The 13,082-nt window shown below is 53.5% G+C and overlaps 2 protein-coding genes across 3 annotated transcripts; one reads left to right on the top strand and one right to left on the bottom strand.

Annotated features, from left to right (window-relative positions):
- The first annotated feature begins 460 nt into the window (after positions 1-460).
- PHKG1 (phosphorylase kinase catalytic subunit gamma 1) lies at positions 461-7,735 on the top strand. Its single transcript, XM_033078531.2, has 10 exons — positions 461-662; positions 2,320-2,453; positions 2,736-2,911; positions 3,680-3,734; positions 4,417-4,482; positions 4,662-4,825; positions 5,257-5,347; positions 6,064-6,217; positions 6,301-6,426; positions 7,424-7,735. Exons 2-10 carry the CDS (start codon positions 2,371-2,373, stop codon positions 7,673-7,675), a joined length of 1,167 nt encoding a protein of 388 aa, XP_032934422.1. The 5' UTR covers positions 461-662; positions 2,320-2,370; the 3' UTR covers positions 7,676-7,735.
- Positions 7,736-8,465: 730 nt separating this feature from the next.
- SUMF2 (sulfatase modifying factor 2) lies at positions 8,466-13,018 on the bottom strand. Of its 2 annotated transcripts, XM_033078533.1 has the most exons (9): positions 12,505-12,611; positions 12,184-12,340; positions 11,433-11,547; positions 10,936-10,980; positions 10,360-10,510; positions 10,033-10,088; positions 9,600-9,684; positions 9,024-9,183; positions 8,466-8,682 (listed from the first exon to the last, which is right to left on the bottom strand). In XM_033078533.1, exons 1-9 carry the CDS (start codon positions 12,548-12,550, stop codon positions 8,577-8,579), a joined length of 921 nt encoding a protein of 306 aa, XP_032934424.1. In that variant the 5' UTR covers positions 12,551-12,611; the 3' UTR covers positions 8,466-8,576. The 2 variants fall into 2 exon arrangements, with proteins under 2 accessions (XP_032934424.1, XP_032934423.1); XM_033078532.1 differs by lacking the exon at positions 11,433-11,547 and having other exon boundaries at positions 12,505-13,018.
- Between the last annotated feature and the right edge of the window lie 64 nt (positions 13,019-13,082).

Consider the following 13,082-nt stretch of genomic DNA (forward strand, 5'->3'; position numbering starts at 1 on the left):
TGGTGAAACCGAAATAAAACCAGTGGGTGATGATAAGAGGAAACGGGGAAATTCGGTTAGATATAAGGGAAAAAAAGAAAAGTCACTGTCGGGGTGGTCAGGCACTGGAACAGTTTCCCAGAGAAGCTGTAGAGTCACGATCCCCGGCCGCGCTGGTGCCGATGGAGCGGTTCAGGATCAGGGTGGCAGTGCTGGGACCAGCCGTTCATAAAGCTCCCTCCTTCCTTCCCGGCTCCCCGGCCCCGCTCTGCCCGCCGCCCATCCCCGGGGCCAGCCCCAGCTCCCGGCGGCCTCACAGCAACACCCCCGGGGAGGAGGAGCCGGGGCCGCGCCGGGGCTCGGCGGCGGAAGGGTTAAACCGGGGAAGTGCCGCAGCTCCGGGGCGGCCCCGGCCCCCCCTTGCCCCTTGCCCGGCCATGCCCGCCCGGCTCCCGCCGCTGCCAACTCGCGCTGCGCTTTCTCCGGGGCCGGGCGGCGGCGGCCGGCCCTGAGCGCGCGGCTCCCGGCGGCTCCCAGCGACTCCCGGTGGCTCCCGGCGGCTCCGGTGGCTCCCGTAGGCTCCTGTTAACTCCCGGTGGCTCCCGTTGGCTCCGGTGGCTCCCGTTGCTCCCGGTGGCTCCCGTTGGCAGGCCCGGGCCCGGCCCGGCGCTGCCCTCAGCGAGGTGAGGAGCCGGCGGCGCTGAGGGAGGGTGTGTGAGGGGGGTCCTGCCCGCCAAACTCCGTGCTCAGCGTTCTTTGTCTCTGAGGGAGAGGGGCCGCATTCCCCTGCTGGCCTAAAAGCTTGTTTGGTTTATTTTTTTTCCTTGAGCTTTGCGGGTTTATTCTGATGGATATTTGAATATCTTTGTCCTCCTCAGAGATCTCCCCCGCTTGGCAGCCTCGCCCAGCGCCTCACCCTCGGTGTTTCTCCGGGTAGAAAATCCCCTCACGACCCCCCTTGCACTCTGCTGATGAACACGGGGTGTCCCATTAGGGACCTGCACCGGCTGCTTATATAATTCCTGGGTGTTTTAAACAAATTCTTCCCTGCAGGAGAAGGCAGCACGCAGATTCCAGGCTTTTCCCGGCAGTGTCCGTGGATGCTCCCCAGCCTCCAGCCCTTCCCCACAACACCGAATCCAGGACCTGGGTTTTCACAAATAATCCGTTTTTGGTTACCCCCCCGCCTCCAACCTCAGAGATATTTTATTTTCCCTACTTCCTGGTTCTACCTCTCCTTTGTGATTTCAGCTTGGTTTGGCGTTACTCAGAGTATTTCCAACAGCTACAATTTTGTAAGTTAAACTCTGTTTAGAAATGCTCCAGCCCGTGTTAGACATCCCTGGCAGCAGCAGCAGCCAGACACCCAAAACACCACTTTGGTCCTTAAAACCAGGTCAGGACAGATACACGTTGCTAATGAGATTTAAATCTGCTTAGAGGTGCCAGTGCCCTGGCAGAATTACTGAGAGGAAAGCTCAATAAAAAACAGAACTGGGGGACTCCTTCCCACCTCTGTCCCCTCTCCAGTGACAAACTATCATCCCAAAAGGATAATTTTGCTGCCCAGGCTTGTGAGAACTGCTTTCCATCCTAACTGCTTGGACTCCGTGTATGGGCACAGAAACAAGCTGTGTAAGAAGCCCTCCAAGCCTGAAATAGGAAGAAGAAATGGGACAGAGGCTTTCAGGAGCTGTGCAGGCTGCTGGCAGCTGCACAGCAGTGCCTCAGGGACCTCTTTCAGCTGCTGTCCTCAGGCTGGCTCAGCTCCCACTGTCCCCAGTCCCCCTGTCCCCACCTGCACCCCTGTCCCACCCAGGCCCTCTCACTGCTTCCCTGATCCTCACCGCCTCTTTTTCCTCCTCAGTCCCTTTCTATTCCCTTTAAATGCTATTTTCCCTCCTTGTTCTCAGCCAAAGACATTTTTTTCATCTTAAAAATAGTAAGGAAGAGAAAGATAAAAACGATAGGGGCAGCTTCCAGCCTCCATTTGGGGTGGGGTGGTGTTTCTGGAGGCTGCTGCTGTGAGCTGGGCTCAGGGAAGGGATGAGGTTTTGGGGTGCTGCAGAATTTCCCAAAGCCTTGGCCCCAGCCAGGCTGGTTCTGCCCCTGGGGACAGCCAAGCTATGAGGGAATCCAGTGGGATTTCTGTTCCCAGTGGGAGCTCCACAGCATCCCAAGGGCAAAGCTTGGCTTTTCCAAGCAACAAAATACCCCCTTTGGTTGGTCCAGGATCTTCCTTCTCTTCCTTCCCCCTCAATGTTTCTTTTTCCATAACGGATTGGTGATCCCAGCTCTGGGGGCAGTGAGTGCCCAACCTCTCTCTTTTTTTTTTTTCAGCCCCTTTCTGCCCTCAGACAAGCCTAGAGTGCTGCCTGACAAGAGCCAGAGATGACCAAGGAAGAAGATCTACCAGACTGGAACTCATCCAAGGAGTTTTATGAAAAATATGAGCCGAAGGAGATTCTGGGCAGGTAAAACTTTCTTTTTGGCAAGCGGCTTGATTTGGTTTCGTGTCCTCCAGCACCAGATAGGAACAGTGTTCCCTGGGAATCTGATACAAACAGGGCCCACAGCAGCATGGGGCTAAAAATAGCATGGAACAGCACTTTCCATCAGCTCAAAACCTTCTGTCCCACCGAGACAGGGTGACAGAGCGAGACCCGCTGGTGCATGAAAATCCCAGCCAGCCCAGGTGCCGCTGGCTGGGCAGGCAGGGATGGAACCCCCCCTTTTGTCCCTGTTGTCCCTGGCAGGGGGGTGAGCAGCGTGGTCCGGAGGTGCATCCACAAAACCACGAGGCAGGAATATGCTGTGAAGATCATCGACATCACGGCGGGGAACATCTCCCCCAAGGAGGTGCAGGAGCTGCGGGAAGCCACCACCAAGGAGATCGACATCCTGCGCAAGGTCTCGGGCCACCCCAACGTCAGTAAGTCAGGCCCTGAGCATCCAGGGAAGGGAATTCCTGCCCTGCTTGTCCCTCAGATTGTCCCCCACTAAGTCAGGCCCTGAGCATCCAGGGAAGGGAATTCCTGCCCTGCTTGTCCCTCAGGATGTTCCCCAGTAAGTTAGGCCCTGAGCATTCAGACAAGGGAAATTTCTTCCCTGGTTGTCCCTCAGGATGTCCCCCACTAAGTCAGACCTGGAGCATCCAGGCAAGAGGAATTCCTGCCCTGTTTGTCCGTCAGATTGTCCCCCAGTAAATGAGGCCCTGAGCATTCAGACAAGGGAAATTTCTTCCCTGGTTGTCCCTCAGGATGTCCCCCACTAAGTCAGACCTGGAGCATCCAGGCAAGAGGAATTCCTGCCCTGTTTGTCCGTCAGATTGTCCCCCAGTAAATGAGGCCCTGAGCATCCAGACAAGGGAAATTTCTTCCCTGGTTGTCCCTCAGATTGTCCCCCAGTAAGTCAGGCCCTGAGCATCCAGGCAAGGAGAATTCCTGCCCTGGTTGTCCCTCAGGGTGTCCCCAGGAAGGGTTTTTGGGGTGAAATCCCTGGATGATACCAGGCACCTGCTCAGAGCATTGTTTGCTCTCCCTCCACACACAGACACACCAGCAGTGCTCCCCATGTTGTCTCCCAACCACAACACTTGTGGAGATCAGCTCCTCATTAACTCAATTAGCAGGTTAATCAGATTTTCAGTGCATTGATGGACAGGAACACTGTGCTCACAATCCCCTGTGCTTTATTGCAGTCCAGCTGAAGGACAGCTATGAATCCAGCACCTTCTTCTTCTTGGTGTTTGACCTGTAAGTACCAGCTGGCTCAGCACCCTGGGCCCTCTCCCTCTCTGCAGATTGGTCCCAAAAATGGCAGAGTGGAGGGACAAGCAGCCCTTAAGGTAGAAACAAGCCCAAATTATTGCAAGCTCATTGCAGCCCTGCTGCCAGCACTGTTTCCCCTCTGTCAGCGGCTCCGTGCTGCTCGGGTTTCCCTGTAACCTTTGGTAGGAGCTGTCATGCATCCCTGAGGGTTATTTATATGCTCAGTGGGACCAGGGTGTCTGCAAAGCCACAATTCCCAATGCCAGGACAGTGCAGTGGATGTCAGAGGAGTGGGATGGCACTGGAAGAGCCCCATCCCTGCCCCATCTTTGATGGTTGCACTTGGTGATCTTAAAGATCTTTTCCAACCTTAACAATTGTGTTTCTGTCCAAAACCCGCCCTCTCCAGGCACAGCTTCTTCCCCTCCTGCCTGATGTTTTACTGAAATATATAAAGGCATCTTTACCCCTTTTTATGGAAGTTATTTTGGGCTGATTGATCCTCACCAAGGGACTCAGGGCTGGTATTTTACTGAAATATATAAAGGCATTTTTACCCCTTTTTATGGAAGTTATTTTGGGCTGATTGATCCTCACCAGGGACTCAGGGCTCGTTTGCTGTTGCAGCTCAGCCTCTGCCTGACTCTGTTTCCCCTCCCTCGTGCAGGATGAAGAGAGGGGAGCTCTTTGACTACCTCACTGAGAAAGTCACCTTGAGCGAGAAAGAAACCAGGTAAGGCCAGGTGCAGAGGGGTGAAAATCACCTTGTAAGAGCAGAGCATGGGTTTGAGGGGAGACCTTGCAGCCAACACAGCACCCTGGGCACTCCCTGTGCAGTGTCCCTGTCCCCATCCCTGGGATGGTGGTGCCAGTGGATGTTTGGGATGGGGAATGAGCTGTCCCCATCCCCAGGAAGATCATGCGAGCGCTGCTGGAGGTGATCCAGTACCTGCACTCCATCAACATCGTCCACCGGGACCTGAAGCCAGAGAACATCCTGCTGGATGATGACATGAACATCAAGCTCACAGATTTTGGTTTCTCCTGCCAGCTGAATGAGAATGAGAAGCTCAAAGGTAGGGGGCTGGTGGTGGGGGGATGCTGGGCTGGTGAGTTTTTCCAGCACCTCGGGGTGCAAACTGGTGCTTTTGCTGCTTTTGCTGTCCTCATACACAAGCCTCCACACCTCTCTCCAGACTTTCTGCTCTTTAGGAAAACCATCCTAATCAGTTCCACTTCTTTTTTCCTCCAGTTGATCCCACCTACTGCCCAGCATTATTTCCCCCAACTCCTACATGCAAGGAGCCACATATCCAACAACAGGCATCCCCTCCCACAAGCATCCATATAATCTTCTTAGCTCACTTTTTAACCATAATAATTCATAAAAATGTCACAATTCCTCCCTGTGAGCACCATCCCTGCAGAGATCCCACCATGGGCTGCCTGGGGGCAGGTGGGAGTGACACCTGTGTTGATGCTGTGCCCTGTGTCCCTGTCCCCACAGAGATCTGTGGCACTCCTGGCTACCTGGCCCCCGAGATCCTGCAGTGCTCCATGGATGATGAGCACCAAGGCTATGGGAAGGAGGTGGATATGTGAGTGAGAAGCTGTTCCCTAAACACACACACGTGGTTTGAGGCCAGAATTGTGCTGATGGGGACCTGTGTGAGTGTTAGGAAAGAATGAAATGATGCACCAAAAATCAATAGTGGTGGCTGTGAGGGGCTGTCTGGGGGCTGTGGCACAGAGCAGGGGGAGAAGCAGCCTGGGGACAAGCCCAGCTCTCCACTTTGCCCCAGTGTGGGAGGGAAAGCAGCACTTTCTGTTCGTGGAAGTCAGCTGAGCTGAGCTGAGCTCCAAGATGAGTGAGTTTTAAATTCACCTCATGGAGCAGCCAGCTCAGGGCAGCCCAGCAGAGCTCTGCAGGGACTTTGCCATCACCTCTGGGGGCTTCAGGCTGTGGTGGTCAGAGTTGTGGCACACATCAGGACATTTCATCCCCTTTCCAGTTTGAGTACTGGTACTGCACAGCCTGAGCCTGCCTGCCATCACCAAGCCCCATTCCCTTCCCTAGAACACCCTGCAAGGGTCAAATACCCCATCTCAAGGCATCTTCCTGCAGCATCCAGGGAGCAGCTCCCCATCAGCTCAGCTCAAAGCGAGCTCAGCCCCATTCCCCAGGCACACTCAGGGCAGTTCCCTGCTGCTTTTCCATGGTGCCAAAGGCAGGCTGGGCCACCCCTGGGGTGCAGAGCCAGCTGGGTGCCCTGGGGGTGTCCCAGGGGTGCTGGAGGCTCCGTGCTGCCCACAGGTGGAGCACAGGGGTGATCATGTACACCCTGCTGGCCGGCTCCCCGCCCTTCTGGCACCGCAAGCAGATGCTGATGCTGCGCATGATCATGAACGGCGATTACCAGTTCGGCTCCCCGGAGTGGGACGACCGCTCCGACACCGTCAAGGACCTGGTGGGTGCTTGGGATGGGAAAACTTGGAATGGAGGGGGTGTTGCAGACCCCTGGGACACCCCAAACCGAGCTGGCCTGTGCAGATCTCGCGGTTCCTGGTGGTGGACCCGCGGCAGCGGTACACGGCGGGCGAGGCGCTGGCACACCCCTTCTTCCAGCAGTACGACGTGGAGGAGGTCCGGCACTTCAGCCCCTTCCGGAAATTCAAGGTGAGGATGAGGCTGGGAGCTGCAGGAACTAGCACTGCAATGGGTTTTCCAGCTGGGGCTGGGTTTTTGGGAGGTTGAGGCAGCCTGGGTGCACAGCAGGCAATCCCTCGTGGGAGTTAAGGGAGAAACTGCCCCTGGCCTCCAAAAAGAATCATTGAAAGAGCTGGAGAATCCAGCCTGGAAAAGAGAAGGCTCCAGGGAGACCTTAGAGCCCCTTGCATTGCCTGAAGAGGCTCCAAGAGAGCTGGAGAGGGACTTTGGGCAGAGGATGGAGTGACAGGGCAGGGGGGAATGGCTTCCCACTGCCACAGGGCAGGGTTAGACGGGATAGTGGGAAGAAATTCTTGGCTGTGAGGGTGGCCAGGCCCTGGCAGAGGTTTCACAGTGAAGCTGTGGCTGTCCCATTCCTGAAGGTGTCCAAGGCCAGGCTGGACAGGGCTTGGAACAAGCTGGGATAGTGGAAGATGTCCCTGCCCATGGCAGGGGGTGGAGAAAAATGGGCTTTAAGTTCCCCTTTTACTTAAACCATGCTGATTCTGTGATTCCCTGCCATGAACCCCTGCCTTCTGCCAGCCCCACAGGAAATGAACTGTGCCAGGCCCTGAGCTCCCTCCTGACTCCCCTACATGGGGGGATGCACTGGGACCACCACATTGTGGGAATTCCCCTCCATGCCAGGCTGTTGTGGGAGAACTCCCCTGCATGCCAGGCTCTTGTGGGAGAATTCCTCTGAATCCCAGGCTGTTGTGGAGAGCTCTCCTACATGCCAGGCTATTGTGGGAGAACTCCCCTACATGCCAGGCTGTTGTGGGAGAATTCCCCTGCATGCAAGGCTGTTGTGGAGAACTCCCCTACATGCCAGGCTGTTACAGAATTCCCCTCCATGCCAGGCTGTTGTGGGAATTCCCCTGCATGCCAGGCTGTTACAGAACTCCCCTGCATGCCAGGCTGTTGTGGGAGAACTCCCCTACATGCCAGGCTGTTCCCTGTCGCCCAGGTGATCTGCCTGACCGTGCTGGCCTCGGTGAGGATTTATTACCAGTACAGGATGGTGAAGTCAGTGACCAGGGAGCTGGTGGTCAGGGACCCCTACGCCCTCAAGCCCGTCCGCAAGCTCATCGACGCCTGTGCCTTCCGCACCTACCGCCACTGGGTGAAGAAGGGCGAGGCCCAGAACAGAGCTGCCCTCTTTGAGAACACCTGCAAGGCCATCCTGCTCACCCTGGCAGCTGAGGAGGGGCTGTTCTGATCTCTGCCCCAGCCCCTGCTTTGGCTCACAAGTAGGCGAGTAAAATCTTGGAAAACAAAACGGTGATTTCTGGGGGTTTTTTAATTTTCACTCACTGGGCTCAGGACTGGTGCAAATACAAACACAGCAAATAATTTGCTCCTAGGGTTTGTCACACCCCAGAAGCCTCCTTTTAACAGCTGCAGCTCCCCATGGGGAAGGCTCAGCCCTCAGGCACCTGCAGTACCAGTTTTGGGACAGTTAAAGGTGGATGAAGGATCCCAGTGCCTGTTTTGGGACAGTTAAAGGTGGATGAGGGATCCCAGTGCCTGTTTTGGGACAGTTCAAGGTGGATGAGGGATCCCAGTGCCTGTTTTGGGACAGTTCAAGGTGGATGAGGGATCCCACTGCCTGTTTTGGGACAGTTAAAGGTGGATGAAAGATCCCAGTGCCTGTTTTGGGACAGTTGAAGCTGATGAGGGATCCCTGAGCAGTGTTCTTGCCCATCCTTGTGGTGAAGGCTCCTGGTCCCCTCAGGTTTGGTGCAGAGCTCGTGCTGGTTGTAACTCCTGGGAGAGGTGGGGCATCTGTCACACACATCCTTTTGTCACTGCTCAAATGCCAATGAAGGTGCCTTGTTTTACTTTTGGGAAGGCTCAGCACTGCTCCAAAGCTGGGATTTCCCAAGGGAATGGGGACTGATTACAACTCCCCCTTCCAAGGATGTGCCCCCATCACTTTTCCCCTGGCAGCCCCACACTGCTGGTCACAAGGGGCTGTGGCTGTCCCACCCAGACATCCCAGCACTGAAAAGGCTGAAATTATTTTTAATCTGAAAAACAATTGGGGTTTAATTGAAGTGACAGCTGGGGTTACTGTTCATCTCCACAGGAGAAAATGTCTCAGGTGTTCCCAGTGAGGGTCAGAGCTCAGGTTTGCTCTGGCTCTTCCAGGCTGGCACGGGCGGGATGTCGGCGGCGCAGCGGAAGCTGAGGTTGTCAGAGGCAGAGTCTGGTGTGTTCCCCATCCTCACAGGGAAAAAGAGACCCAAAATCAGGGATCCTTCCTAGTTAACACACATCCCTAATATGTTACAGCACTCACAACCCCAATGTGACCTGCTAGAAGAGCCTAGAAACATCTTCCACTTCCCCTGAATAACTTAGGGAAAGCATTTAATTATTAATACCAGTGGAAAATACATAATTTCAGAAGCATTTAGGAATGGATTTATAGCAGGGATGTTTTTAGCCATATTTGTAGTGTGCTCAGCCAAAAAAATTGTGTAGGAACAAACAAACATTTTTAAAATAAAACCAACCCAGAGAAAACCCTTGTGCAGCAGCAGCTGGGCTTTGGCCAGACCTACCTGGTGGTGACACGAGCTCTGTGGTTTGCAGAGCCATCTGCAGTGTCAATCCACGAGGCTCCTCTCAGCACCTGCATGTTCTGAGCCCTGGCTGCCCTTCCTGGAGCCAGGAATTCTGATGCTGTCCATTCCCAGGTGTTTCCCAGCAGGTCATAGAGCCCTGAGATGGTTTTGTGGCAGAATTAGGAGAGCAGGAGTGCAAGAGCTGTAAATTTGGTGTATGGGAGGGGAAACAACATTCAAAGCATTGCTCAAGAGTGTGGTTCAGTGCTGAGGCTGAAGAAATTCCTCACTGTACTTCAAACTTCAGTGTGTCCTCATTTCCCATGTGCAGCCAAACAATACCCTTGGAACTTCTGTTACATCCCACTGAGTTGTAAAATAACCCCGTTTAAAAGGAGGTGATTTGGTGCCTGAAGTGCAGCAGCTGCACCTCAGCCAACTCCAGCACCAACCATCGATGCTTTTCCTGGGCTCACTTACTCCACTCCAGCTCCCACCCACCTGGAACTCCTCCCTGCTCCAGGATTTGATAACTAACATTAATTTAGGAAGCAGGCTGAGGGTGCTGTGTACCGTAGCTGTTCTGGGCAGGGAAGGCTGTCACTGGGGAGACGCCGTGGTAGCCGTCCTCAGCCGTGTCCCCCTGAGGGAACTCACCCTGGGGGAACAGAGATCACTCCCAGCAAAGAGCCACCCCAAACCCTGCTCCTCACAGGGCTGTGCCACACTTCAAACAGGAAAATAACTCTGGTGTCAGTTCATGCTGGTCAAGAGAGATCAACCACCTGAAGTTGTCCCAAGTTGCCTCTTGAATTTTTTAGAGGCAGGAAAATCCTGGTTTCCCAGGGAGGATGGGCTGAGCCTGCTCCCTCTGAGGGTATTTTAGAACCCCCAGGAGCTCAGTTTCAGCACCCACAATATTTTCCAGGACACCCTCACTGAGTGGCTGAGTGAAACCCACCCTGAGGAGAGCCCAGTGTGCACAGGATGATTTTTAGGACCTTACCTGCCACAGGTTTGTACGGTTTGGCTGGAACTTGTTTCCCCAGGGATACATCCTTTCTGCCAGGGAGGAAAAGACACTTGTTAGCTCTCCAGCCAGGCTTTTAGGATTGTCCTTTTCTGCTCAGCTTGGGATACTGAAGTTTTATTCATTTATTTTATTCATTTTTAAAATTAATTATTAATATTACTACACTATCAGGCCAAAAGAGGTGGTTCAAAGCCCCCCAGATTAACATCTGAAAACATCCCTGGAGGGAGGTTTGGATCTGCTGGAACTAAAACCACTCCATGGCTGGTTTGGGAAAAGCTCAGAGTTTGTGCTACATACGCTCCAGTCCTCCCCTGGCAGCAAATTCCCACTCCTCCTCCGACGGGAGCCGCTTCCCCTTCCAGGCACAGAAGGCCTGAGCATCATTCCAGCTCACGTGCAGCACTGGGTAATCCAGCCTGTCCTTGATGCTGGAGCCAGGGCCTGAGGGCTGGCAGGGATTGAAGCAGATTTGAATTCATTTTATACAGTTTTTATTACAAAGGAAACAAGGGGTGGAAGAAATGAAAGGATGAAAAATGTATTTTTTCAGTTATTTTTGGTCAATAAGGTTCAGCACACACAATACACATGAGATATCAGCGTGGGGAGGAGTCACAACACCAGGATGTTATTACACCAAGATTTAATTCCACCAGAATTTTACCACACCAGGATATTACACCAGGATTTTACCACACTAGGATGTGATTACACCAGGATTTTACCCCACCAGGATATTATTACACCAGGATTTTACCACACTAGCATGTTATTACACCAGGATTTTACCACACCAGGATTTTACCACACTAGCATGTTATTACACCAGGATTTTACCACACCAGGATTTTATTACAGCAGGATTTTACTCACCTGTCTCCAAAATGCCTTCTCGATGGGCAGCCACCACGGGGCTGACTGGGGAAAGAAATGACAGCAGTTTGAAGGTGAACTGGTGACACCTGGCCTGGTGACACCGTCCCACAGCAGGGTGTGTTAGTCTGGGAAATGCTGCAGTTGGAGCTGGGTTATCACACACATTTGGATGTTGCTTTCCCACAGAGCAGAGGCATCTGCTTTTAAAAGTGAAAATAGATCAAGAGGCTCATGCTGTTCAGTTTTTCTACTTTAAAGTTGGATTAGTGAAGTACTTTGGAACACATTTTACTTCCTCCCAGCTCTCTGGAGTGCAGACTGACAGCTCACAGAGCATGGAAACAGAGGAGCACACGAATCAACCCCAGCTCAATGCTGCTGAGGTTCAAAAGCAGAACAACCCCAGACTAAAGAAAAACCTCAGAGAACAGCAAAGAGGCAGCTGCTCCTCAGTGGAAAAGCAACACCAAACTCATCACAGGGTTCAGATTTACCTCCAGTTTTTGGGTGACTTTTTTTTTCAGCTCTTCAGATACGAAATCCTCAAAGACGAAGCTCCAGCCAAATGCTTCTGCTTCTGTTTTGTATTTCTTTTCTCTAACAAACTCCCTGGCACAAATACAACACGCTCTGGGTAAGAGTTCTTCACAAATCTGTTCATGCAACGAGTTCAGAGCAAGGCAAAAGGTACAAAACTTACAGACCCCCCAGCTCCAGATGGTTTGATTTAGATTTAACACATAAAACAGCCCAGTGTGCATCTTTGCACAGATTTTATGTTACCTGTGCAGGTAAACTCAGCCTGCACTCAGGTTTTCATAATTACAGAGAAAAAAGCCAATAAAACCTGTGGCTGCTGTTAGTGGAAGAGGAGAAGAAGGGAGGAAGAAAAGTGGAAAAAGAGAGGGAAAGAATAGGGAGAGGAAGGAGAAACGGGGAGAAGAAAAAGAGAGGAAGAAGAGAGGAGGAGAAGAAAAGGAGAAGGAAGAAAAGGGGGAGGAGATGAAAAAGAGAAGAAAAAAGAGGAAAGAAAGAGAGGTGGAAAAGGACAAAGAAAGAGAGGTGGAAAAGGACAAAAAAGGAAACAAAAATACGTTTGCAAGGATGGTTCAGCCTGCAGCTGCAGGGGTGATTTCCTATTGACAGACACATTTTTCCCCAATGAGAACCCAAGCATTGGCCTTTCGGAACAGCCGGCCCCACACCCGCCCTGCCCTGCCCTGCGCTCCTCACGGAGGGGCTCACCTGAAGTCCCTGTTTGTCACCGGGTGTTTGTCCAGAGCAAACGGCTTCAGTGTCACGTCCCTGGGCGGCTCCTCCTCGCCCCTCCTGTGCAGGGAGGCGGATCCCATCCGGAAGGTGCCGCCGGGCAGCTGCACCATGCTGCCATCGTCTGCGAGCGCTGCAAGGGACAGACCCAGCACAAGGCTCATGGTTAGACACGAGCGATGTCCGAGCGCGCCGGGAGGGCTGGCAGAGCCGGGGTGAGACAGCCCAAAGCTCCATCATGGGGAAGGGAGCGATCCCCGCCTGGAGGAGTTTTTGGGGGTATTTTGGGGCTCTCACCCAGCACCCCGCAGCACAGCAGCGCCAGCCCCGCCGCCCTGCCCATCCCGGAGCAGCCGCGGGACCGACCCGGAGGCGCTGCGGGAGCCGGGAGCGCTTCCGGGGCAGCCGGGCTGAGGAAAGGGGAGTGGTGTCAGTGCCCGCCTCAAAACTGGGAGGTGTTTGGGGTTTTTTAAGGTTTCCTTTATGCTCATTCAGCAGCGCGGTAACACAGGGAGGAGATTGCTCTCAATACAAAGCAGCGGGGTGTGCAGGGAATCATTCCAGAGGGCAGGAGCCTGGGCCCTGCCACAAACGCACCGAAAGCTCTGCCTGGAGCTGCTCTGGCACTCCCTGTCCATAAACACTTCAGTGTTAAACCCACTGCTCCCTAAGACAGCTCCTTCACCCCCCTTCAAACCATTGTGCAGTCAGTGAACTCAGTTTTATTCACAAGCAAAACTAAAGCGATTGCATAAATTCAGATTCCAGGCCTGATCCCACCCTGTTCCCAAAGCACTAATTTCACAAAATTCCCAAGAGCAGGACTCAGGAATGCAGCCCCCCCAGTGCAGAATGTTCTGGAGGGAGTGAAGGGT

The sequence above is a fragment of the Catharus ustulatus genome, chromosome 22, assembly GCF_009819885.2.
Source record: "Catharus ustulatus isolate bCatUst1 chromosome 22, bCatUst1.pri.v2, whole genome shotgun sequence".
Taxonomy (NCBI): Eukaryota; Metazoa; Chordata; class Aves; order Passeriformes; family Turdidae; genus Catharus; species Catharus ustulatus.

What these genes read in the sequence shown, in the direction of transcription:
- PHKG1 (XM_033078531.2), top strand. Translation starts at nt 2,371, where the DNA reads ATGACCAAGGAAGAAGATCTACCAGACTGGAACTCATCCAAGGAGTTT. An exon ending in CCGAAGGAGATTCTGGGCAG is followed by an intron (nt 2,454 to 2,735) that starts GTAAAACTTTCT and finishes TGTCCCTGGCAG; the next exon opens with GGGGGTGAGCAGCGTGGTCC. An exon ending in GCCCCTTCCGGAAATTCAAG is followed by an intron (nt 6,427 to 7,423) that starts GTGAGGATGAGG and finishes CCTGTCGCCCAG; the next exon opens with GTGATCTGCCTGACCGTGCT.
- SUMF2 (XM_033078532.1), bottom strand. Translation starts at nt 12,698, where the DNA reads ATGAGCATAAAGGAAACCTTAAAAAACCCCAAACACCTCCCAGTTTTG. An exon ending in ACCGTACAAACCTGTGGCAG is followed by an intron (nt 9,685 to 10,032) that starts GTAAGGTCCTAA and finishes CTGTTCCCCCAG; the next exon opens with GGTGAGTTCCCTCAGGGGGA. An exon ending in AGAGCTCGTGTCACCACCAG is followed by an intron (nt 8,683 to 9,023) that starts GTAGGTCTGGCC and finishes TTTCCCTGTGAG; the next exon opens with GATGGGGAACACACCAGACT.